General features: G+C 50.7%; 1 protein-coding gene across 5 annotated transcripts in view; it reads left to right on the top strand.

The window, feature by feature from the left end:
• Nucleotides 1-22,733, top strand: part of NTNG2 (netrin G2) — a 39,300-nt gene extending 16,567 nt beyond the window's left edge. The window contains exons 4-13 of one of the 5 annotated variants that reach the window (XM_048965648.1): nucleotides 9,051-9,223; nucleotides 10,820-10,846; nucleotides 12,661-12,774; nucleotides 14,881-14,949; nucleotides 17,938-18,012; nucleotides 18,447-18,512; nucleotides 19,009-19,083; nucleotides 20,550-20,717; nucleotides 21,104-21,238; nucleotides 21,684-22,733. In XM_048965648.1, the coding sequence (XP_048821605.1) occupies nucleotides 9,051-9,223; nucleotides 10,820-10,846; nucleotides 12,661-12,774; nucleotides 14,881-14,949; nucleotides 17,938-18,012; nucleotides 18,447-18,512; nucleotides 19,009-19,083; nucleotides 20,550-20,717; nucleotides 21,104-21,238; nucleotides 21,684-21,907 (1,126 nt within the window). In that variant the 3' untranslated portion in view covers nucleotides 21,908-22,733. The remainder of the gene's footprint in view (nucleotides 1-9,050; nucleotides 9,224-10,819; nucleotides 10,847-12,660; nucleotides 12,775-14,880; nucleotides 14,950-17,937; nucleotides 18,013-18,446; nucleotides 18,513-19,008; nucleotides 19,084-20,549; nucleotides 20,718-21,103; nucleotides 21,239-21,683) is intronic. The other 4 variants (XM_048965649.1, XM_048965650.1, XM_048965652.1 and 1 more) reach the window with 4 other exon arrangements.
• Nucleotides 22,734-25,078: the final 2,345 nt, after the last annotated feature.

Here is a 25,078-nt window from a genome sequence, read left to right on the forward strand (position 1 = left end):
AGAGGCCAAAGCCAGCACCAGCTCTGGGGCAGGGCTGGGCAGGAGGGGATTTGTTTCTCCTGCTTTTTATTTCTCGTTTCTCTGTGCAGTGCCATATGTTATGTTATGACATCAACCGAAAAAGCAAAGTAAGGTGGAAAAATGCCGAGATGGCTGATTTCCCATCCAGCTTGTGGATGCAGCTTGTGTGAGACTCAGAGGCGAGAGGGGAAAAATCTCCCCATCACCCACCACTGCTAACAAGAATCTCCACAGCGACAGAGGAGCCGTTTGTATTGCTTCCAAACTGTTTGCTTCTGAGTCTCACAAGCAGAAATGTTCCGCAGGTGCCGCCGAGGCTGGCTTTGACTGCACTCCAAGGGAGAGGAAGGGATGGAAGAGCCCTTTATTTCAGCGGGGGGTGACGGGAAGGGCAGCGGGAAGGGCTGAGCAAGCAGCCACAAAGCAGGCAAAGGCAGATACAAGGCCAGCACGCTGCCTTCCCTTTGACTCCAAGCATGGTGGCTCCTTGGTGGCAAAGCTGCAGTGTCTGGTAGGCAGCACTGAGCGGACAGGAAGGGTTGGAGTGGATGGTTGGACATCGGGGCTGGTCAGACTTCGGGCTGTTAAAGGGATGCAGAGTTTTCAGCTCAGAAAGCTGTAAATGAGGATGTGACATCAGATGCCCTTGTGCAAGGACCTTTGGCTTCTGAGCTTCAAAGGTGCTGTGCAGGTAACCAAGGACTCCTTGCTGTGTCCACAGTATATTTGGGATTCTTGATGCTTTAGGATACGTGGTAAAATAGAGCTGTTACTGTGTGGTGTAGGGGCTGTGACGGCCCATGGCTGCCTGTCCCCACAGATCACTTTGCCTTTCATGCCTGCCTTGTGCAGAAGGTGTCCCTTCAGCATCTCTAGTTCCTGGCTACAATGCTGAGATTTCCCATAACTGAGCCTCTTGCTGCCTGTCAGGTGTTTTCCTTTCCCACCCTGTCCAAACCTCACCACATACCCTATTATAGCAGCAGAGATTGCTTTGAGAGAGAAAACCCCAATAAATTTTTGTGAAAAGAGTCAAATAGAACAGGGGAGGAACATGGTGTGGGGGTGGCACAACCCCTTATGAGACATCAGAGACTCCACATCCACCCACACCCTTGGGCCAGTGCAATCAAACAGTGCAAATGCCTGGTGGGAGCTGCAATGCTGCATTTCTACCAAGGCTGGGAGGAGAGGAGTTGGGCTTTGCTGGCTGGGTCCTGGAGGTCTCTAGAGCAGGGAGGGACAGGGATGGAGTTGATGGCTGTCCTGGGCTGAACCCCCAGTGCTCAGGTGGAGCAGCTCTGTGTGAATTCACTCTGCTCTGGTGGTTATTCCAGTACCAGCAAGCAGGGCCTTTTTTTTTTTTCTTTTTTTTTCTGGAAAGCAATCTAATTCGAGCTATAAGCAAAGCCTGTTACTTGCAGGGACTAAGACCAAATTAAATCTTGTGTGCAGTCCAAGAAGGGGTGGAGTATTGAGATGAAGAGAGGAGAAATCAATGCAAACTGTGGAAGGAAGGGAAAGGATGTGTCGTTTGGGATTCACCACTGAGGTCGTAGGAGATGAGAGGGAAGATGATTCTGAAGAAAGGCAAAAACAGCCAGAGGATCCCAGCTGGGGTGCAGAGGAGCTGGTGACCTGCATATGAGAGCAGCCCAGGGCTGGATGGAGGAGCAGTGGTGCATGGTGGTTGTCCATGGCACACAATGAGAGATGTCCATCTCCAGTTGCAGCTCATAGTGAAGGGAAGAGCAGAATGCTTTGCTGTCAGGGCAGGCTACAATGGGTGGTTCCTCATGCTGGTGCAGTGCCATCCCAGGACCTCATCCAAGCATACTCATCCTTCACCTCTCTCTGCTTCCCATCAACGAAAACTGCTCACCACAACCCTGCAGATCTCTGCAGAAAAGCAGAGTGATGGAGCAAAGGACACAGGGAGAAAAGGGAAATACTCTGCTGCCTTCCTTTCTTTCATTAGCCAGGTCGGTGGGGACCCGAGAGATTGACAGGACCTGAAAACGAAGTGAGTCCTGAGGGCCCTTCCTGGTGCTGCTGCTTTGCACTCTGTCTGCATATCCTGCAACCTCAGCCAGGTGGCATTTCTCCTTTCAGGGCTGAAGGTTTATTTTTACTGTCTTTCTTTTCTATATCTTTTTCTTCTTCTTTTTTTTTCTCCTTTCCTTCCATCCTGTCCCTATTGATCTGCAAAGTAACTGGAGCTGCAGAGGAGTCAGGACAGGAATAGACACGACAAGCCCTTGGCCTGTGTGCTTGTGCTCGTGTGCGTGCCAGGCGTGTGGGTAAGGGAAGCGGAAGGGCTTTTCCCCACAGATCTCTGCTCACTGCTCATTGTAGAGTCATGGAATCATAGACTTAGGTTGGAAAGGACCTTAGAGATCATCCAGTTCCAATCTTCTCCCTGGTGCAGCAGTGAGCTCGGTTGTTTTCTTGAGAGCGGGTGGATGAGCTTTTCCTGTCTGCTGGGACTGGCAGAGGGAGATGAATTCTGTCTCCATTACACATCATGTCTCTTTGGAGTAATTTTTCCCCTCCATAACGTCAGTCACCACAGTGCTCAGTGGGGCACGCTCCATCACAGAGACATTAATAAGCTGTAATTGAAGCTAATGTGCCATAGCTGGGACACATGGATCCAGTTAGGAGAAATCAGATTGAGCAGAAGCGAATCAATTTCAGGCTGATTATGAAGATTTTTCTCCTTTGTCCTCCCTGCCCCTGTGCATGCTCTGTCTGTCTGTCCTGCTGGTGATAAGCAGTCTGTGGAGAAAGGCAGGAGGAGGGAGTGATACTCATCACCGTGCAATAGACACAAAACTCTGGAGCAGTCCCTTTAGACTTTGCATAACGACTGATGTCCCCACTGAATGCCTTCTCGTGAAGATCAGGTGGGACCCACCAGCTGCATAACTTCTGCATTGCAGAAAGGAGATAGCAGGGACCTGGGGGTACAGGATCTGGGGAAGCATGGGCTTCTGCCATCCGGGCATGCCCAGGAACATCACCCCAAAACAAGCCCCATACCACACAGACATCAGGAAACATTTCTTCTCAGAAAGAGCAGTGTTGCACTGGCACAGCTGTCCAGGGAGTGATGGAGTCACTGTCCCAGACATCTACCAGAGCTGTGGGGACGTGGCACTGAAGGACGTATTGGTGGGCACAGTGGGGTGGATTTGGGTTGGATTTGGGGATCTGAGTGCTCTTTTCCAACCTTCATGATTCTGTGATTCTGCTTTCTCCCGTGATCTGACCCAGCAGCTCACAGCCATCCCCACCCACACTCAGCACCTTTGGGAAGACCACAAAAACCAGGTTGAGCACAGCCCCCATCACCCCTGCTTTGTCCCACAGCCCCCAGCAGCCACGCACCGGTCCCCAGAGGTAACAGCATCCTGGTGTCAAGGACGGCCAAGCCTGCGCCAGCGGTACCATGAGGTCCTCATTCTGTCCTCATCTCCGTGCCAGGCAGCCCCAAGAGCTGGAAGGATGAATTTCCCTGGCACTCACCCAGGCTGGAATTAGCTTCAGTTCAAGCAAAACCTTGCTGTTGGTCATATAGTTAAATTAAGTTAAGGCACAGCAACTGTTTGCTTTGCTTTCCTACAGTCTCGTAAAAGGCTTTACTCCCACGGAAGCTTGCTGGGAGGGAACGAGGCAGTTAGGGACAAATCTCCCCCTGCACCCAGGCACTGCTGACACTCTGTCAACAGGCAGATGCTCCAGGTCCCACTACCTGCTCCTTGCTTAGTTTTGTGAAGGTTTTCATTTCCACCCAGGTTTTTTTGCCGAGCTGTGTCCAGCCCTGAGCAGATAATAGAATTTTGCCGATAGACTGAGAAGGTGATGTATGTTAAAGCACTTAATATAAAGAGACTTCTACAGGAGCCCAAATCCAATTTGGCCAATGAACTCAATTGTAAGCGTTATTGCATTCCAGGAGAAAGACCAAGAGCATTTACACACATTACTCTGCAAATATTTACGGTCATGTATCGCTGCGATGTCCTCCTCACCCTTCCTCCCTTCTGCTGCCTGACCCCCTAATGGGGAAGCTTGGTTTTGTGTTTGCCTTTTTAAGACAGCTTTGAATGTAAACAATGCTCCACCAGTCAGCAGGATCCTGACAGCTGGTGAGTGTCAACTTATTTCAAATAAATAGCCACTTGAATGGGAACAGCCAGCTAGCACGCTCTCCATTTTGGCATCTTTTAAATTGTCTCCTCTTTGCAACCCAAACCTCAAATCATTTCGAAGGGCAGTGAGCAGGGCTCCTCCCCTCATCAGTCCCCACCACACAACCAGAAGCAAAAACCCGCAAGGAAAAGGAACCACTCACAGCACGTCCCTCTGTCTGAACCCAGGGTGTTTTTCTTACTTGCTCATTTTTTGGCTCTACAAAAAGCAGCAAAACCCCCTCCCTCCCTCCCCGCTTTGCGCTGAAAGCAGCAGAGCATTAAGATGTCTCTTCCTCCCTGTTTGGCTTCAACCACAGCTCAGTTACACTCCTGGCTTTGCTCCTGGGTGAATGAGCCACATTTGTCCCATTCTGTGTTTGCATGGCCCCTTCAGCCCTGCTCTGCCCAACAGGTCCTCAGCAAGAGACGGTGCCTCTTACATAGACCAGCCATTAGGAACTATTTCTCCTTGCTTCTGCATGCACAGATGGGCCAGAAGCAATCCAAGCTGAGCACTCATCGTGCTTTGCCCAACAGATCTGCTCTATGCTTTTGCTGAGCTGCCAAAACAGTCGCAAAGGAGCAGGTAAAAAGTGGGTGAGCCACAGCCAGGCAGCTGCTGGAGCGTGCTGTGAGCATGGTTGGGGATGACAATAGAGAGGGGGAAGAGTTATTCATGTTTCCCCAAGAGCAGAGATCAGTTGAAACACTGTTCTCCTTCGGGATGGAGAGGAAAGAGCTCCCTTCAAACACAACATCCCATGAGACTCATTAAAGGCTCATCAATTACAGTGAGAGCAAACAATTCAGGGGAAAGTGATCATAATCCTTCCTTTGGATGGCAGTCATTAGCAGCTTTCTGCTGTGTTCTATCTTTCCCCAATGCCAGCTTGGGTAAGCAGAAAGGGAGCAGGGGGGCACCACTGCCAGCCCAGAGCACAGATAGGAGAGAGCATGGGAGCCAGGGGGAGGGGATCAGGTCTCCACCGCATCCCTGGGCCACCTGCAGCAGCATCCTCACCTCGAGCACAGGGTGGAGATGACAGCATGGGCTGGATCAGAGGAAAAGAGAGGTGGTCGCACACCATTGTGGCTTTTGCTGCCCCATGTCTTTGCTCATTCAGCAAAGAGGTCAGGAAGGAAAGGAGCAAAGAGATGTTCCTGAGTTTCGTGCTCTTCAAAACGCAGCTATGAGCAGAAAAGCAGTTGTGAAACACATAAGGATCTTCAGATGGGGAAGGAAGGGCTGAGAGATCTTTTAAAACTTGTTTCTAAAGTCACTGGTAGTGAAAGCTCAGGGGAGGTGGCTGCTTTCCTGCACCCACCCGCGGGCTGTGCCTGCTCCCACAGCCTGATGTCTTGGCACCAGCACACCTCCAGCCGCTCGCTGCTGTGACCTCCAGGATGCTGACTTGGGGAAACGCAGGGAGAGCTGCTCTTTATGGCTTAAAAAAACAACAAAAAAAAGAAGGACACTTTCTGTAAACTTTCCTTGGCTCTCCAAGCTCCTTCCCATTCCCTGGTGGAGGCATTGGCAGCCTCCAACTGCTCTGCACCACTTGGAGGGAAGGCAGCAGCCGAACGACCTGCACTAAGGATAAACTCATAAATACCCTATCTGCACACTGCAAACTGCAGCGTGTTGGGCCAAATGTTGCTCTGGCAACTTTTGCTGAGGTGTGGTGTGAGCTTGCAATGCAAAAGGCAGCTGTGTCCACCTCCCAACAGCAGACCTGGGCGTCCCCAGATCACTGAGGGTGCTGTGTTCCCCTTGGGTTTGCTGTCACCCACCATGGCTGCACCACACGTAGGCTCTGAGTACTCACCAAGAACTGCTGCCATCACTGCTAGTCTGGAGCCATGAGCTGGAAAGGAGAATCGTGGAATAGAATCACAGAATCACAAAGGTTGGAAAAGAACCTCTAAGAACCCCAAGCCCAACACCAACCCCAGCTCGTGCCCACTGACACAGCCCTCAGTGCCTGTGGTTCTGGAGCACCTCTGGGGACAGTGATTCCACCACTCCATGGGCAGCTGTGCCAGTGGTATCCAACCAGAATAGAGTAAGAACAGCCACCAGCCCTCCAGAGCACCCCGTGCTCAGCTCTGTGCTGCAGGCAGAGCAGTCAGTTCTGGACTGAGGCCGCTGCTGCCTTCACCATTGCAGAGCACAGGTGTCTGCCCCACTGCTGCTCTTTAAGCCTCATTGCTAAGTTGCTCCTAACCTTTCCCTTCATCCTCTCTTTCTTGAGATGGCTGCACGCCCGGGAAAGAAGAGAAGAGACGAGCAGGACGAGCAGCTCCCACCCAGGGGACCGGGTTAATGTCATTTTCTCCTGTCTCCACCAGCTGGATCTTGGCTGGGGAATGATGCTGAGCGCAGACTGGCAACGAGAGCATGTCCTTGGGCTGGAGGCCCAGAGGGGGAGGCAGGAAAGCCTGGGGAAGGGGTTAAAGCTGAGCTGCATAGTTGTGAAGTCCAAATGCAGAAAGGCTGGGGCAAAACAGGATTGGCAACCTAGGCCAGCTGCTGGCTATTAAATAATGCAGCCTGATTGATTACTCTGAGAAGTGCTGTGCTGGGGGGTCAGCTCACTGGGGTTATAGTTCCCTGCTTAGATTGATGATCCTCAAAGGTCAAAGCCAGAAAGCAATTCCCCAGTAAAATTGATCTTTTGGATAACAAAACTTCTGCACAGCGGTGACGGGCTGAGAAGTGAGAAATAGGCGAGAAGGATGAGAGGCTGCCTGTGTTTGCTCTTTATTTAATTTTCCTTGTTTACACCAATTAGGGAGTGAAGCTCTTCTCCGGCAAAGGAGCTTCCGCTGGCAAAGGATCAGACACCGTGCAGGGACAGGAGGAGGCAGCTGTGGCTCTCCAACACTGCTGCTCTGCTTCAGGGCCCGGTGCGGCTGCAGTGAGGCTCTGACCTGCTTTAACCCCCTTCCCTGCCTGCTTCCTTCCCTCCTCCCCTCCCGCTCGCTTATTCGGAAGTGAAAGAAGGAGGCCAGATTCGCTGGACGCTGAATAATTCAGAGCCCAGCTCTGCAGCACCGATGGCCGGGCATCACCTCTACCAAAGGGCTGAGATGGCTCCTGTCCTCACAATGGGCACAGAGCAGCTGAAATGCATCATCCCCAGGTGTGAAACTGCCCAAAGCCACCGCGTGCTTCAGCTGCAGAGTGTGGGTGCTTGGAGGCTGTCTGCTTTCAGCCTGACGCAGCTCCTCCAGCTCCAGGCTCCAATGGAGCACACTGAGCATGTCAGCCCCTGCTCCACTGGCATCATTTGCTCCCCTGTTCCTCTCTTCCTTTTTAGGGGCTGTGAAACTCCCTACCCTGCTTGGCCAGAGCTGAGCAGGGCTGTGCTATGGGGATACTCACCCAGCTTACGCTCAGCCTCTGAGCACAGTTTGCTTGAATTTAGGACAGGGCGGGAGGAAGGAAAGAAATCTTACATGAGGTCAGTGTATCCAGCCATGCATGAACAGAGGCAGCAGAGGCAGGCTCACCACATCAGCACGGTGCCTGGGAGCCTCTTTGGGGGATCCAAGTGCTCCTAGGCATGCGTGGTGCCTGTAGCCAGGAAGGGAAAAAGCACAACTCCCAGCCTCATCCACTTTGTTCATTCCTGGGCTGACAGAGCACAAGAAGAAGCAGGCTGTTTCTTCCCACAGCTTCTCTGAGAGCATTTCATTTCCCTCAGCTCTGCAAGTAGCCCTACAAAGCAGAACACATCCTGGTCAGCTCCACACATTCACATCAGGTTCAGCATTACTATTTTCTAATGGTTCTGCTTTTAAGGGTATACATTATTACACGATGGAGAAAGCAGTGAGAAACCATCACGATGTGCTGGGATCCACTGTCCAGACTGAAAAAGGATTTTTGGTACCCACAGCACTTGCCCAACTGTCTGAACTGAGTGCTGAACAGAACCACATGTGAGCTACAAGCTCAGCCTCTGTGCTCTGCACATGTCACCTCCCGAGTCTGAGCAAAAGGAGTTGCTGTGCACAGTGATAATTACTCCCTGCACACTGGCCTACAGCTCATTAGAAGTTTGTTAATGTTTGCAGGTTGCTGAATAGTGTTTTTCATTGTTGCCTTCTCCAATGAGGTGCTGACTATAAGGCAGGTTCTGACGGTGATGTTTCCCAGGCACAGTGGGCTGGCTGCATGAAGTAAAAAGGGGTTTTGATCATAGAATCATAGAATCATAGAATCACAGAATCATAGAATCATAGAATCATAGACTCATAGAATCATCAAGGTTGGAAAAGACCTAAAAGATCATCCAGTCCAACCGTTCACCTATTACCAATAGCTCCCACTAAATCATGTCCCTCAACACAACATCCAGTCCTGTGGTGCAGCTTCACACCACAGGAGAAAACACTCTTGAACTGAGAACGCTGTACGGGGGTCAAGGGGCTGCCACATTGGTGTTAACTGCTCTCCTCCATCCGAAAAACCAAAGCTTCCTTTCTGCCTCCAAGTAAAAGCCTACATCTGGGCTGACAGCTGCTTGTCTGTCATAGAAATGTAGGGACTCATTCCTGGGGTCTTGGATGGAGACTGTCTTACCATGAAATGGTCTCTGCTCCCACAGTTGGGTGGGAGGAATAAGGAATCTCTCATCTTGGAATGCATTGTGCAGATCCACCCAGGATATCATAACCCCACAGCATCAAATTCCCTGGGTTCAGTGGAAAAACACTGCAGAAGGAACAGTAGAGGTGTAACCAACCCGGCTTCACCTCTACATTTTCAAACACACTGGGGCAAGGACGAGGTGCGGCAAAACTGACATCTCTCCTGTCTTCTTCCAGGTGCAAATGCAACCTCCACGCTAACCTGTGCACCTTCAAGGAGGGCAGCCTCCAGTGCGAGTGTGAGCACAACACCACGGGGCAGGACTGTGGCAAGTGCAAGAAGAACTTTCGCTCCAGGTCTTGGCGAGCAGGATCCTACCTGCCCCTCCCCAACGGCTCCCCCAATGCATGTAAGTAACCTGAACCTCAGCCTGCACAATGCTCATGGATGGGAGCAAGCTCTCGTCTTCTCCTCCTCCATCTCAAAGCAGTGCAGGGCACTCAGCTTTCAGAAGGGAAGCGAGGATTTACCTGTGGTGCACAGAGAAATGAGAACGGGTCGGGGTGGGCTCCAAGGGGATCTGTTGGTGGGTAGTAGGTCAGTGGTGAGTCCAAGGACGACTCCATTTAGACCTGTACAAATATGGTCCAAAGCAAAGGTTTGTGGCTTTGTAGCAATGCACATTACTGTCCCTTGGAGAAAATTATTTGGCCACAGTAGAGCCTTGGCTTTCCCATAGCCCGTGAGCCTAGTGAAGCCGGCTGCAGGAGCTGCACAGCAGCTATCTTGACTGATTTCTGGATCCTGTTCTGTGTGTGTCGGCGTCACAGGCAGTGCTGAGAGCTGCAGTCCCTCTGCTCAGCTCCAGTCTCATCCGATTGCTGCAGCGACACAGTGACAGAAGTGAAGGTGCGCAGATTAGAGAAAGGATGTCTACCCACCATCCTTCAGCCAGGGAATTGGGGCAGGAAACATCACAGATGGGCCACTTTCTTCTGGGTTTCCATCCAGTCCACATCAACAGACTTGTTTAAATGTCACACAGCCACAGTAGCCCCTTCGGCCTTTCAAACAGAAGCTTTGAGCATTACCAAAGAGAATCTTTTCCCTCCCTCCCCCCAATTTTTTGAAAGATTTATGTGCTTTAAGATGATCAAAGCTGAAATCCAGGCTCCGAAGGCCGTGACGGGAATGTTTTGTGTGTGCCAGGGATGGTAGACGAGCAGGTTCTTTGAAAGGGAACGAGCTTGTCAGCTACCACCAAGCGGCTGCATCGCTTCAAAGGAGACTGGGAAAGTTTCTGGTGTTGACAGGCACAGACATGCTGTTCTCTCCTTTTCCCTCCCCTCTGTTCCTTGTGTCTCTTCCTATCTCTTTTTCTCTTCTTCTCTTGTTTCTCCCATTCATCTCTCTTCCCATCTGTCAATCAGTCTTCCTTCTTTCCCCCCATCTCTCTGTTGCTTCCTCCTCCTCCTCCATCACCATCCTCTTCCTCTGCAAGAGGAACTGTTCTCCACAGCCCTCTCCTCTTGGAAGCCTTCCACCAGTGGCCCCCTGCTCTGTGTTTGTGCCAAGCTGAGGCTTTCCATGCCTTCGGGTGGCAGATTTGAATCTTGTGGCTTTGCAGCCCCCTATGGGAAGGGCACTGAAACTCTCCCGCTGAGGACTGCCTGGATGCTACAAACTGGTCCAGACCCTGCAATCCACACTTAGCACAGGGAACCTCACAAGATGCGCTTGTCCTTCACTGGGCATCAATGGGAGGTCAAGGTTAACAGAAAACCTTTCAGCCAGGACCAAGATGGCTTTTCTACACCATGAGAAAGGTGTGTGATATCAGACCCTGGACAATCTCCTCTGTGCTTTGACAAGAGCAGCTTTTAAGATGATGCATCAGACATATTTGACTACGAGCAAGGCCCCTGCCAACTGATGGCTGTTTGGTCTCTGTGCACCTGTTTGATCTCCTGCTCCCAGTGACCTGTTTCTCCTTGTTTTTTTCCAGGTGCAGCTGTAGGCTCAGCCGTTGGCAGTAAGTAAAAACGTAACTGAAATGCTGGCATTTAACCCCTCGGTGCATGCTCCTTGTGGATGTCACTAGCAAAAAAAGAAATATGGTTGTTTTCTGTCCATTATCATTTTTCCAGGCAATAAGTCTCCCCTAATTGCTCCTCATTTTCTGTCCTGTCAAAGAGTCTTATATTTTCTTCCTCTGACTTCAGCAGCCTCATTTTGCCTCTTCCTCTGGCATGGTTTCCCCCCATGAGGTTCGTTAGAATGGCAGCCGGAAAGGAAATAAAAAAAGACTCTTCAGAAACACCACTGCTCGCTGTGAACTTTTCCCCCCAGTGTTGCAGACTTTTGCTCTAAGAAGGAGCTGGGTTTGAATTATTTGGCACAGCATCCAGGCTGGGTCACCTTGGGCTACCTATAGAAAAACCCACACACAGTGTGTGTACGTCTGTATGTACACGTGTGTGTCCATGAACAAATGTCTGCGAAGAGTCTGCAGCAAAGAGTGCAGAGCTGAGGAGGGATTTCTCTTGAAAGATTAATAGGAATAATAGGAATAATAGGAGTCCTTATTTAACAAAGCTGGAGGTAGTTTGGTATCAAACAGCCCTGAGTCTGGGGGAAGCAGTAGCTTGGCTCTGAGTTTCGTGGCTCAGAATTGCCCTCCAGAAGAAACAAATCATAGAGCTGAATGAATACTGAGCTCTTCAGTTTGCAGGCAAGTGGAAAGAACTGGAGGAGAAGTGGTTTCAGATAACTTGAAATACAATTAAGAAAAATGCACCTAACTGAAAGCTGGATAATAGTTTTTTTTCTGGGTAAATGAACCCTATTTAGAGTAATTTGATTTTAAATGTTCAAATAGAAACTAAAAGTCTCCCTTAAGTAATTTAGGATTAAAAATAAAAAAAAAAAGCTTTACGAGTCCAAAACATTCTTTGCTTTTCTGATCAGAAACATTTTGGCAACCCTTCTTCCCCTTTACGCAGCCTGGCATTCTCAGCTCTGCATTTGTTTCACTGGAAAATGTTTCCCATCAAAATTTTCTGCCAGGATGAAGCTGGGGGTGTGCTTAGAGCAATGTGCAGAAAGCAGACAGGAGGGATTTGTATCCAAGGCCAGTTAAGGAGAGATTATTTAGCCCGCATAGGAGACTAGACTTGACCTAAATTAAGTATTTAAACTAGCTCAGGGCTATTATGAAATTAAGCACGATAATCTGCATGAAGCAGTGGGACAAACAAGGACACGAGGGCAGCAGGTGTAAGTTAAGCAGGAATTTGTGTTCCACATGTTATTTCGGTCCCGGCCGTTGTGGCAGGCAATGGGCATCACAGCCAGCACCGTGCTGAAGCCAGGACAGCAGTTCCTTTGCCCTGGTGAGTGGAAGATGCTGGTGGGAAGGAACAAATGGCGGTGGGACAGGTTGATGTCGCTGGTGCTGAGCAGATTTGGGGTGCTGGGAGGAAGCTGTGCTGCGGTGGGCACGGCTCTGCCATCTGGCATGGGGAAGGCAGCAAGCAGGAGCCCATCCTGCTCTCTCCTCTGCACAGGGCGTGCTTTCTTTTCCTCTTTTCAAGTTTAATTGGCAATTAGTTTATGATAGAGCTGTAAGTATTTAAGCTAATATCAGCACCAACAGAGTAAGCTGATAGAGCCACAGCCTCCAGCCCTGCACGCACGCGCTCCCAGCGTCACAGCCTTAATCCACAGAAACCTCCCAGTGCCCCAGTTGGAACCGTGCTGGGAAATCAGCCATCAGCTCAGCCCATGGGGTGCAGAGAACCCTTCTGTGCCCTGCAGTAAGTGCCTCCCACCTCTTCTCTTTGATAGCGTTTGAGCGACCGCAGCGGGTTACCACTGCAAAAACCACCACTGCAAAACCCATCCCCACCACCACAACCACCACCAGCACCCCCCTTCCTGCCTCCACCACCACCCAACCAGGTGGGTGCCATCTTCCTGCACTCCTCCTTTTACCTTCTTCTCACCCTGGCTCCTCTGGTGATGCTGGAGAATGCGTGAGGAGTGCTGTGGGTTTTCTGTGCTCTAGGATGATACAGGGACATGGATAAAAATCAGCCTGACAGGTTCACATCCCTCAACCTCTGAGCAGACCTGGTTTGCTCTGCCCCTATCCAGTCCCAAGGCACTGGGAGCGGGTGCCATGTTTCCTCCAACCATGAAGCCAACACTTACAGATCCACCTTGAAGCCCAAGACCATGCAATGGGTTGACATCCCCCTCTCTTACCATCAGGGCAGCAGGAAGAAGCCAGGACTGGATGCAGGGAAGCAACTTTTCCCTATTTTTCCTCCTTTTTCTTTCTCTTCCCCCTAAAAGTCACAATGGGAGAGGACTGTGCTCACCTTCCTACCCCCAGGGGGCTGGCTCTGCCTTCACTGGCTCTCCAAATCCTGCCTCAAGTCCCATCTCAAGGGCTGAGCTGCAGGCTGCCTGCCTGCTCAAGGGCAAGCGTTCAGAGAGAACTGGCACACACCAACAATCCCAAAGCAGCTCTGCACAAATAAAGGGCAGAGAATGGAGCTCGCACACGCCTATAACACCCCTTCCTAATTTCTGCAATCACCCCATGGAGGAAAACTTTTGTGCTTTCTCCTGGGGTTCCTCCTCCCTTTCCCTGCGAACAAGGAGACATCATTTTCACTTTTCTTTTGGAAATGAGCAGATAAAACTTAACAGCAGGACTTTTTTTTTTTAAGCTCCTCATGGGGGAATTAGACACGCATTCCTCCCATTGCCATGCTTTCTGGGCCTGATATTTCCCAGGAGGACGATTTACACCCACAGTATGTTAGTAACAGTCTGTCTGGGGGAGCTGCCAGAAGCCAGTCAAAGGGATGAGGAAACTTGATTACATGTTTATGAATATATAGCTGTATTCAGGGAGGTACCCTGCTTGGGAAGCTGGGGGTTTATCTCCGATTTCCACGGACTCTGGGTAATCTCCTGCTCTGTTCAAAAGCACTCCTGTGACCCACAGTATGCATGGGGAGGTGGTTGGCCACCCAGTGCTCCCATCCCCACTATGTCCACAATGGGGGGAACCACCTCTCCACCACACACTTGGGGTCACCTGATTTTTATCCATGCTCACTCGCAGCAATATTTTAGGCCTGTTTTGTTATTGTTTGTTTCTCTCAAGTGCTATGTGTACGTGAGTGGTGTATTTAGTGCCTATCTCACATATGATTTCTGAGTGTTGTCCATCTGGGGTGGGCAGGGAGGCAACAGTGCAGTGTTGGGGATGAAGGGCCAAGCTGCTCTGAGCAACCTGGAAAGCATCCTGCATTCGGGGGTTATCCCTTCTCCCTGGATAGAATCAATGCCCTCATAGCGTTTTCACATCACCCCTTAGCACCAGGTAATAAGTAAACAAAGAAATGTAAACCGTGGAACAGCCACCACATCTCTGCCTCTACAGGGGCAGGGCTGAGCTGATCACCTCCATCCAAGCCCTGGTTTGTTCTTCTGCACCGCCAGGTCCCACCCCAGAACTGTGTCTGTGATGTGGAATCAAAGCGAAGCCCAATCCTAATTTGTTTCAGAGCTTTGGAGAGTAGAGTTTGCCCCCAGTTCCTACCTTTGTGCAGGAAAGGAGACTCAGGCTGGGGTTTTGCAGCTCTCATGGTCCCTTCATAGAGGGAGTCTGGTCTCCTGCCTCCAGAGATGCCCAGAGATAATCTTCCCACTCCAGCCCTGCAAAATGTAAAGTACTTCTTTAAATACCACGAGGGGCTCAGAGTGGAACTCACCTGCACCTCAGGGAAAACATCTCATTAAAAAAAGGTGACCCGCTTGCAGGAGACGCAATAACCCCGAGATGGGCAACAATCCCAAGTGAGATACTCTGTCATTGCCTCTCTCCTCAATTTTAGAAGCATGAAACAAATTCCTCCTTACTTAAAAGTCAGCTCAGACAGACATTAATATTCCCCCCCCTCCCAGGTCCCTGTCCCATCGCTGTGTTGTTTCGCCCTCTAACATACACGCTGTTTTTTCACCCTCTGAATTTCTGCTTCCCACCATAAGCAAGCATCATCAGACCCACCTCTGAGCCCGCTGCCTCTGAGCCCGTGAAAAAGAAGGAGGAAAAAACAGGTATTTCCAGCCATACTGATGTGTTCTCCCTTCTCCTCCATCCCTCCTCACGCTGGCATAGCAGCCAGGCACGTAGACTAGAGGGGTAGATCAGAGTTGGGTTGACTCTGGGGTGCAGACAGCAGCTTCCTTTGGCTGCTCGTGGTGCTTTCTGTGGTCAAGGAGGAGCCGTGCTCATGTTCTTGGGATGCTTTTGTGCCCGTTGTGTGGTGAGAGGGGAAAGGAGTGTGTCCAAGGACACAGGCTGTGGTCTGAGCATAGCGGGGTCTGCCAAAACAGGCAGAACAGTTACCCCAAGGAGGATGAATTGAGTGCCAATCTCCCTTGCCTTCTGCAGTTTTATTATTTCTAAGTCTTCCCCAGAGCCTGTCAAATCTGCCTTGTCTTTAGTTACATTTTCCCCCCGCATTCAAAATAAGCAAAAGGAGCTTTCTTGTAGGTTTTTGGTTGTTTTTTTTTCTTCCCCCTTTCCTGCTTCATTTTCCGACTGGTTTGTAACCCAGCAATGCCAATTCACTTCTGGGACAAACAGAACCAACCTAAGCTTTGGTTTGGGTTTTACCAACTCCCTGGTGCTGGACAAACACATCCTATGCCCTTCTCTCCCAGATGCTCATGCACCTGGGGAAAGACAAGGGCTTCTCAAGGTCCTTCCCCTGTACTTCTGCACTGTTTCAAACATCTCTTCCCCCAGTGTGTTTTTCTACAAAGAAGGGCTCCTTGGTTCACTTCCTGCTGCCTCATCAGAAACCCCACCAAGACCTGGGGTTGCCACCAGAGCCATAGAAGCCCCAGCAGGACGTGCCTGGGGCTGCCGTTGGTGTGGAGCGGGTTTGGGTGAAGCATCTCTCTCCCACTCCCGAAATGTAAAGCTGTCCATTAATGTCACAGAGCTACAAGGGAAAAGTTCTCAGGATAATGAGCATTAATAATTTCCCTGGCTCTGCACACGCGATGTGAGTGGAGGTGTATGCGAATGACTAAAAAGCAAAATGCCTCCAGGGCTGTTTTTTATTGTGACTCTAATTAAACCCTTGCCAATTTGCACAGGGCTTTTTTCATACTCTCCTTTAACAGCATATTAATATCAATTGGTTTCCACTTCCCAGCTGAAAAGGACAATGTCTATCACCTTCTCTTGGAGCTCATCATTTAGGAAAAAAATATATTCTTTTTTATTCTGCATTGTTTATGATCCCCTTGACGAGGCTGGGAAATCACATTTCTCTCCTACTCGGGTTTGTCCTTTGAAACTTGGCAAGGATCAAGGAATTTTTTTTTTCCCTCCTCCTCCTTATGTTACCCAATTGGAGCCTGAAATTAATAATGTGGCTTTTAAATTTGCATTCCTCGATTTGTTTTCTAGCAAACCTAAAGATTGTTACCACTGTTGAGGAGACAGAGAGGGGCATGGAAGCAGAGGGGTCGAAAGCGTGCAGAGAAATCAAAACTAGGGATCTATAAATGTCCTGCTGCTTTAATTTCCCTGCAGGGGCTTGCAAATTCTGTAACTGCTATTTCCAAGGAAAGAGCAGAGCCTGAAGCAGGGCCGAGTTTGCAGCAGAAATCAGGACTTGGTGCCTCCAACGTAGGATATTCCTCTGCAAACACACAAAACTCAAGCAGTGCTTTCAGAAGGGCTGAGAACTCGGTGCACTGCTTCCCTCCTATCCTCTGCACTGCAACGTGGGGAGGTTAGCTGCTAAATCCCACCTGAGGCACAAAAACCTGCACAAGCTCACGGCCACAAGGCCAGCTTTTGTCCTCCAGTGCAACGCAAAGCTCCCAGCTGGTTCCCAGCTCCCCCAGCACAGCTCCTAACACAGCTTTCTGTCTGATTGCTGCCAGGCTATCCCGGCCTGTCGGCGGCCGCCCCGCTGCAGGTGGGCTCTCCCCCAGCCAAGGTTGGGGCAGCAGAAGGTAGGAGACACACGGCTGAGCCGGGTCCTGCCAGCCAATCCCTGCTCCCACCGCTTCCCTTCGTAGCTCTGCGTATCTTCTTTCCATGCATCTCTCTCTTCCTCCCGCCTGGGAAAAGCTGGGGGTTCATCTGTGCCCTACATGCAGCTGGTAATCTGGTGAGGCTGGATTGAGCCTCAGGGTTTAGTCGCATACATGAAAGATGAGGATGATAAGTGGTAGAAGAGATTGTTCTCGGCTTGCTGCCGGGGTGAACAGAGAGGATCATGGAAATCCTGTTGTCTCCTGAGACCAGAATAACTTTGTAAACAGATAGGCTTGTGTCGTTTATAGCATAGATGCCTTCTTACATATTTCCTCGCTTCAGGTCTCCCACGTGTCTGCCTACGGTGAGCTATGAAGCTCCTGGTGGGAGCCCTGGGAGGCTGTTGGGGCTGCAGTGCCTCCTCCTCAGGGCTCCCACTGACACATGCTTTGGCAGCTGCTGGTGGGGCTCACTGCCCTTTTCCAGCTGAGATGCCTGTAGCAATCTCCCCCATAGACATCAGCATCCCTTCCAGTGCAGAATGTAACAGCAGCTGGAGCCAGGCCAGGACACAACCCAGCATCTGCTCATAGTAAATGGGGGACAGAAAGTGCTGGAATTCAGGCTTGTTTGAACTGTGTGCTTTTGGGCTTGTCTCTAACCTCACAGAGAGAAAAAATTGTATTTGAAATAGCAGTAAGATAGGCCAACACCATTTGCACCAATGCCAGGTGATGCTGACAGTCTGTACTGGACAATGGGGACTTCTGAGTCTTGGCAGAGGTCTGCTTTTCTCCATGCTTCATGCAATGCAGTGACCACATGTCAACACTCATCTGTCCAGCAGCTCCCCTTAGAAGACCAGTTTCCAGGAGATTTTGTCTCCTATCCATGCCCCATTGTATCCTCAACCACACATGGCTCCACCAATCCACCCTTGATACCTGAATAGAGCTTCCAGTGTCCTTTTCTCTCCTTTTTAAGCAAGCAAGTGCAAGACCTGTATTAAATCTGATGTTCTCTCTAACTGATGCCACCTTAAGCTGTTCAGAGCCCAACAAAAGTAGCAGCACCTCAACCCAAGCTGAAGCCACCAGACCCTCCCAAGAACATTCGAGGTAAGGCCCTTTCCCAGAGATGGAGCAGGTCTGTTTTCTCCCTCATTGCCCACAGGCTGGGGACATTATGCTCATCCTCAGCATGCCCAGCATTGTGCAATCCATTCTGCCACTCGTAGTTGAGATCAGCTCAGTTCTGCTCATCCCACCCCATAGAAGTCTTTCTGAATGCTCTTTTGGGGTTGGCAGATGTGGATGGGTGGGACAAACTAGAGAAATCAGGAGTCGGTTTCCTTGTACTCCATTCCTTGAGAGATCATTTGCCTTTTCCACACTTGGAGAATGTGGAAGATAAAATGGGGGTCCCACAAGCACCAACTCAACCATGGGCAGCCACTTCTGGTGGATCAGCTACCATCCAGCCCAGCACAGCAGGCATGGGGGGCTCTGTATCTCCACCTCAGCATTCAGATCTATTTTATCATCTCACATAGCAGCTCCGAAGAACAAAGCAGGGCGCATAGCACACTCTGCAGGCAAGAGGCATGGGAAGAAGTCAGGTAGGTGCTGGGATGGGCAAGAGGGCTGGAGCAGCCTGGGTTCTGCAGGATTCTGTGCTTTATACCACCTCCGTAGCTTTTGTGCTCTTAGCTGTGGTCCTAGCTGCTTTTTGAGGGTGGTGAGGGGCTGTCTGCATGGCCGTCATCAAAGCAAGGCCACAGACAGGAGCTCTTTATACCTGTAGATCCTCAGTCCGGCAAAGCCAATCCCGTGTTTAAGCAGGGGACGCGTGGATGGCTCCTTCTGCCCAGCACTCGGCTCTGTGCATTGCAATACTGCCGTGCATGGAATTTTTCATGCATCAAACTTTGAGGAGGGGAAAAGGAGAAATGTAGCAGCTACCAGCTGTCTGGTGCAGAAATAGCTTTCAACGCTGCCAGCGCGGTGTTCCTGACTTGGCTCATCATTGTTCTCATAGCAGAGATGCTCGCAGTAGTGTAGGACGCAAAGTGGTGCGGAGCACTGAGAAAAAGCCTGTCTCTGATTTTCCTTAAGCATCCTCAAAGAACTCAAAACTCATCCGGCTCCAACCAGACACCGGCCCGGTGGCTCCTATTGAAACATATAAAGGTAAGAGGAGGGAGTGAGGATTTTCAGGGCTCCCAGTCCTCGAAAGAGCTGCAGCCTCAGACATGGAGAAGATGGGGAGGGTTTGCTCTCTGTAAGATCACACACCTCGGGTGAAATACTGCTTGTGAACTGCAGCAGCAGAACCACGTGAGCTGGAGTTCTTTGGTTATCGATCAGGCAGGCAGTGGTTGTTTCACAGAGGGTCTCAGCTCCTACTCAGGCAGCTGCCAACCATGGGGAAACCTCTGCCACGCTCCATCCTCCCTGATCTTCATTTCATTGGCATAAATCTCTTCCTCCAGCCCCACATGCATGCCTGCCCATGCTTCCCTGCCATCATTCTGCCATGCTGGAATGCTTAATGTGGGAGCCTGGACCCAAACCCCTGATCTGAACCCACCTCCACCTCTCCAGCACTGGAGAAGCTCAGATCTGCCCAACACCACCCCTGCTCATGTTGTCTCCTGCCAGCTGGCTGAGACATCTCCTGAGCAGGATGACTGTGCCACTGAGCAGCCAAGAACTCTCCCCTCCTCTTGTGTTGTCCTTTTCAACTCCCAGAAAGATTCATTATCCTGAACACAGCACTACAGTACTGCAAGGTGATCGCCATCCCACGTCACAGTAATAAAAAGCAAACACAAGAAGCAAATAATTAAGTTCTTCCAGCTAGAAATTAAACCCAGGTGGTTGTTTTTCAACATACACCCACAGCTGAGAAAGGTCAGCGCAGCACAGTGAGGACAGGAGCAACACTCTGCTCAGCAATGGCAGCTCTGTGCCACGCCAGGCAGCGCTGGGCCACCTCCCCATGCCCATCTCCCTTGGAAAAAGCCCACACAAGCCGTGCATCCTAGCACATGCTCATTTTAAGCTATAACACACTCAGCCAGAACTGAGAGTCATCATGCTTCACAATAGGCACTGCCTGGGGAAGTACTACAGCAAAGGCCATGCTAAGAAGGGACACATGAAGAAAAGGCCAGAGAAGCAGCCAGGGCTTACCTGCATATGCATCAGGTTCAACACATCCAGGCCTTCCCATCACCTCTCTACCAGCTCAGCTCCTCCTTGTCACCAACAGGCAGGACACAATCTTCCCCAAAGCTCTGCATGCCCCTACATAGCCCCATGCCTCTCCCTTCTTAAAACATCATGCTGGGCTCTACTGATTAACAAGGCAGCTCTTTAATTAACACCTGACAGCACTCCACAGCCCACTGGCTGCTCCTGTAATTATGCATTTCCCCAAAGAGCTGTGTCCTGGGGCTGGCTCCTGCCTGTGTACCCTGCAGGGACAAACCATCCTGGCCCCACTCTGAGCAAAGACCTCCAATCCAACCCCCATGCAGCAATGAGGTACAGCCCCCACTGCAAGCACTCAGCCCCACAGGCAGCAACCATTGCATTTTGTTGGAGCAAAAGGTTTCCCCACGGCCCACCTCTCTCTTTCTTCCTCTCTGCAGACTGTGAGTGCTACGGCCACTCCAATCGCTGCAGCTACATCGACTTCCTGAACGTGGTGACCTGCGTGAGCTGCAAGCACAACACGCGGGGCCAGCACTGCCAGCACTGCCGCCTGGGCTTCTACCGTAACAGCTCGGCAGAGCTGGACGATGAGAATGTATGCATAGGTGAGCACTCATGCTGCCTCGGGAGCAGTGCTGGGCCTGGGACCTCATGCTGTGAGATGGGCTTTGGATCAGCCCATTCTGAGGGCAGCGTGTCCACTGGGATGCTCTCAGAGGACAGCAGCTCTTAGGGTCTTGCAATCTACCAAGCCCAAAATAATGTCTGCGGGCACCAAAGCCCAAATAATCTTTCCAATTGGGTTCAGATGCATTGCTGTAGCAGGGGCTGCCCACGGTGAGGGTGGTCTCAGGCAGACACGCGCCCCCTCAGGGCCAGCCCACGGCACGTAGCCAGGCCTTTCCAAAGTCCCCAGCCCCTCCATGGGGGGACGAGGAGGCGCAAAGCCTGTGGGCAGGGTGAGGATTCACAGCATTGTCTTCATGGCCAGAATGTAACTGCAATCAGATCAGCTCCCTGCACGACCGCTGCAATGAGACCGGCTACTGTGAATGCAAGGAAGGAGCCACGGGGCCAAAGTGTGACGACTGCCTGCCCAACTACTACTGGAGACAGGGCTGCTTCCGTGAGTAACCGGCAGCACTGCGGGCAGCCTCCCTGTCAGGGCACAGAGATGGGAGGTGGGCATGGACGTGGGGGGAGCTCCAATGAGGAGGGAATCTCACATGAGAAAGGGGTCTCCAATGTGGGGGGATCTCCAGTGAAGGAAGGGGCGTCCCACGAGGGGTGGCACTTCCAGAGAGGTGGAGATCTCCAACAAGGAGCGTGTCTCCTGCCCGCCCCATGGTGGGGGGTGAGCTTGGTCATTCCTCCCAAATCCAAAGCAGCTTTGAAGTCTGCAGCCCCAGATCTGTTCCTCTAGCACAGGGACCGGTCCCACTCTGTCAGGGTTTGACGATGGAGCCCCTCGGGGCCAAAGCAGAAAACCAAAAGCTTTCTGGTTCCTGCTGCATCCGAGGGGTTTCACACCCCGCAGCACAACCCCCACCGCCATCCCTCCCTCCCTACAGCCAACGTCTGTGATGACGAGCTCCTGCTCTGCCAGAACGGCGGCACCTGCTACCAGAACCAGCGCTGCATCTGCCCCGTGGGCTTCAAGGGAGTCCTGTGCCAGCAGTCACGGTGCGAAGCTGACAAAAAGGACTGTGATGGTGCCTCGAGCACGCGGGCTGCCATCAGCACCATCGTCCTCAGTGTGCTGGGCCTGCAGCTGCGTGGCTGGGCTGACCTCTGAGGCCAGCAGGAAGGAGCCCAGCCGAGGTACAGCACCGAGGGTCCGGGGAGTGCAAGGCAATGGTGGATCTCCCCACCAGCTCCTCTGCCTTCCTTCACGCTAAGACTTGCACAATGTCTTTCGGCCACTTTTCAAGCAGCTGAAAAGCAGGGCTGACTCCTGACCATGGAACCACGCGGGGCGGCCGCAGCACAGAGCTGATGGTTGAGCAGCGACGCAGGGACTGCAGCAGAGCCACGCAGATACGGCTGTCCTTCCTCCCCTGCTCCGCACAGGGCGACCCAGGGCCCTGGTGCCACAGTGCCGCAATCCAAGCGAGAATCTTTTCTTTTTTTAATGATTTATTTACTTTGGTAGAGGTTGGGGTGTTCTTTTTCTTCCCTCCTTCTTAGTGTCCCGTTTCAAAAAAGCCTCTCGTGATAACATCAGAGTCCTACAACACCACAGGGAGGGGAAGGGAGGGAGGGAAGAGGGGACTCTGCTCCATCCCGCTGTGTAGCCCCGCCGCCAGCCGGGCCTGGCTGCTCACATACCGTTGCCTACAGCTCTAGTTGCTGCATTGACTTTGTATCTCATTGCCGGGTTTTGTTTTCTTGCACTTACAGAGAACACAGGGGCCATCAGGCGTACGGAGCGTGAGGAGGGCAGTGTCTTATCCACACATTTCCGTATAGTGTACGGTTGAAATCCTCTTCTTTTTCTTTTTGGTAGAGACTTATTTTTGTTTGAAGTAAACATTATAAAAGAGCCACAAGTTAAAGGGACATTTTGCCATGAGCGTTTGATTATGGTGTATCCTCCTACAGTAAAGCAACTATCAATTGCTGCTTGATTGCCACGTTTTCCTTTCTGTGTGCACAGTTAATTACAGGTAAAAACTTATTTTTTTGATTCATAACGTCCTCTTGTGTTTTCTGAGTCACTGGCAAGGTGCACCAACGGTGAGGGAAAGGGGAGGGAGAGACGTTGCTTCATCGCTGAGAGCCGTTAATTATTTCTCCTAATTACTTTGCTGAACTTAGGTTGCACCGCTAGCTGTAGACAATGAACGATATATTAAGCCCCAGCCTCATGGAAATGCCATTTCCAAATGAGCCTGCAGCTGAAGAATGCTGAGCAGCCCAGGGGTGGTTCTCCAGGGGATCTCAGCTGCCCAGCCTCCCATGCCATCCCCCAGAGATGGGGCCATGCTGCACCTTGGCAGAAGGAGCCCTTCAGTTAAGCACCTGGGACTGCAGTGTTGAGATTCTCATAGAGAATCAGCGTGGAGGAAGAAATATACAGTCAAGCACGTCAAAGACAGCGACGAGAAATAAGGGGATCAGCATCAACACAACTTGAATTGCATCGTATCCAAAGCCATACCGAGCAAAGGAATTTGGTGCCTGTTTCGAGGAGCACCACAGAGGTAGGTCACAGGACTCAGTTAATCTACTACAGAAGCAAGGAGGGTCAAATTCACCCTGCTGAGATCTGATCTCTGAGGGAGTGGGCTGACACAAGCATTTCCTCCCTTTAATGCAGCCGTTTGCTGTCTGTTGCCATTGACACTTTGCTCTTTCCTTATACTTTCTTACTGAGATATATTTCAAATCCTTATGTGTTACTGTTCTTACAAGTAATAGCACAGAACAGGCTGTAACAAGATCAAGGTCTCTAATGACATTTCTGGAAGGTGAAGCACACATTCTCCTTTCCCTGCACTAGTGTTTTTCTCTAGCAAATTAGATTAAGCAATGGAAAATCTGCTATTTCACAAAGCCATATCCCAGGCGAACTGCAGCCAGCAGATTCTCTGCAAAAGCACACTTATGAGAGGCAGGTGGGAACATGCCAAGCAACAGCAGCACTGAATTCCCACAGAAAACAACCACAGAAGAGCACAACAAGGCTCAGAACAGCCAAGATTACTGAGGGTGATGTACCAGTAAACCAAGCTTTTATGAGGGGCTGAGGAGTTTGGATTGTTTGATCAGGTGCTGTTTGTTGGGGTTTCTTTGTTTTCAAGACAAAACATCCCCAGCTTCCTAAGTCCATTCCAGAGACGGTCCCACCTCCCCATGAACCCCAAGTACCGTGGTGTTCAGTCCCTAGGCCTCTTCAAGCAAAGCCTGATGAACTGCATGCAGAAGTAGAAACTTGCAGTGCTAATCCTCCAGTAGCTGTATCCTGTGCAGCTGTGTCCTGTATCAAAGGACACCTGAGAAACATTGAAGGTGATGGGCAGGGCAAGAAAACCAAGAAACAAAACACAAGTCCACTCAATAGAGCTAGAAGAGGGAGCTGTGGTTGCAGACTGGGCAGTAGATGGCACATTCAAGCTCCTCCATGAAGCCAGCCCCACTCGGTGCAGCTCCAGGTACTGCTTCACCAGCCCAGTTGCATTGGAGAATTTACAGTCACAAAACAGAAACCCCTGCAAGACAAGAAAATAAAAAAAATCACTCTCACAAAACCTGGCATTTGAGAGAATAATGTAAATTTACTGAGAGCTTCAGCACTGCAAACCCATTAGCTAGACATTTGTTAGCACACAGGTGTTTATACCAAGAGAATCAAGCATTATTGAAATCATACAGAAAGAAACCAGCACAGCAAGTACCTGCAGACCTGAAAGTTCTTCTTAAGATGGAGATGTCTGTGCATTAATGGAGAAGCTGTCCAATGAGCTCCATACCTCACTAGTAGAAGGGTGAGCTGACAGGCACTTCTCCTTCCAAGGAAAGCCACTTGTGCTCTTTCAAGAGGTTTTCACATCAGCAGCCAGCATTTGATTCCTTTAAAAAAGTTTTTAGATTATACTCCTGTCTGCAAAAAGGTGACCTCTTCAAACAGTACAAGTAGAGCTTTTGATTTTACTTGTTTACCTCAAATTCTTCTTCAACTGTTGAAAGTACTGAAATCCATGCGATCAAAAGCCCCAGACAACAAAAACTGCCTGATGTGATGGAGGACAGACCCAGCTGTAGAGAGGCCTACAGCACTTGGGCTTCATGCACATTTACATGCTCAACAAACAGACGTGTGACACCTCCATGTGAGCTGGACACAGAAATGAAAGAAATTCTGCCTATAGGAATTTACCAGGTATGCTGGTTCTCCATTGGTTTTGCTTTAAAGATGGGGAAGCTCTCATCTCTGAGAGTGATTTGTGACCCTACCAGGCCAGTG

The sequence above is a fragment of the Lagopus muta genome, chromosome 19 (genome assembly GCF_023343835.1).
Source record: "Lagopus muta isolate bLagMut1 chromosome 19, bLagMut1 primary, whole genome shotgun sequence".
NCBI classification, from domain to species: Eukaryota; Metazoa; Chordata; class Aves; order Galliformes; family Phasianidae; genus Lagopus; species Lagopus muta.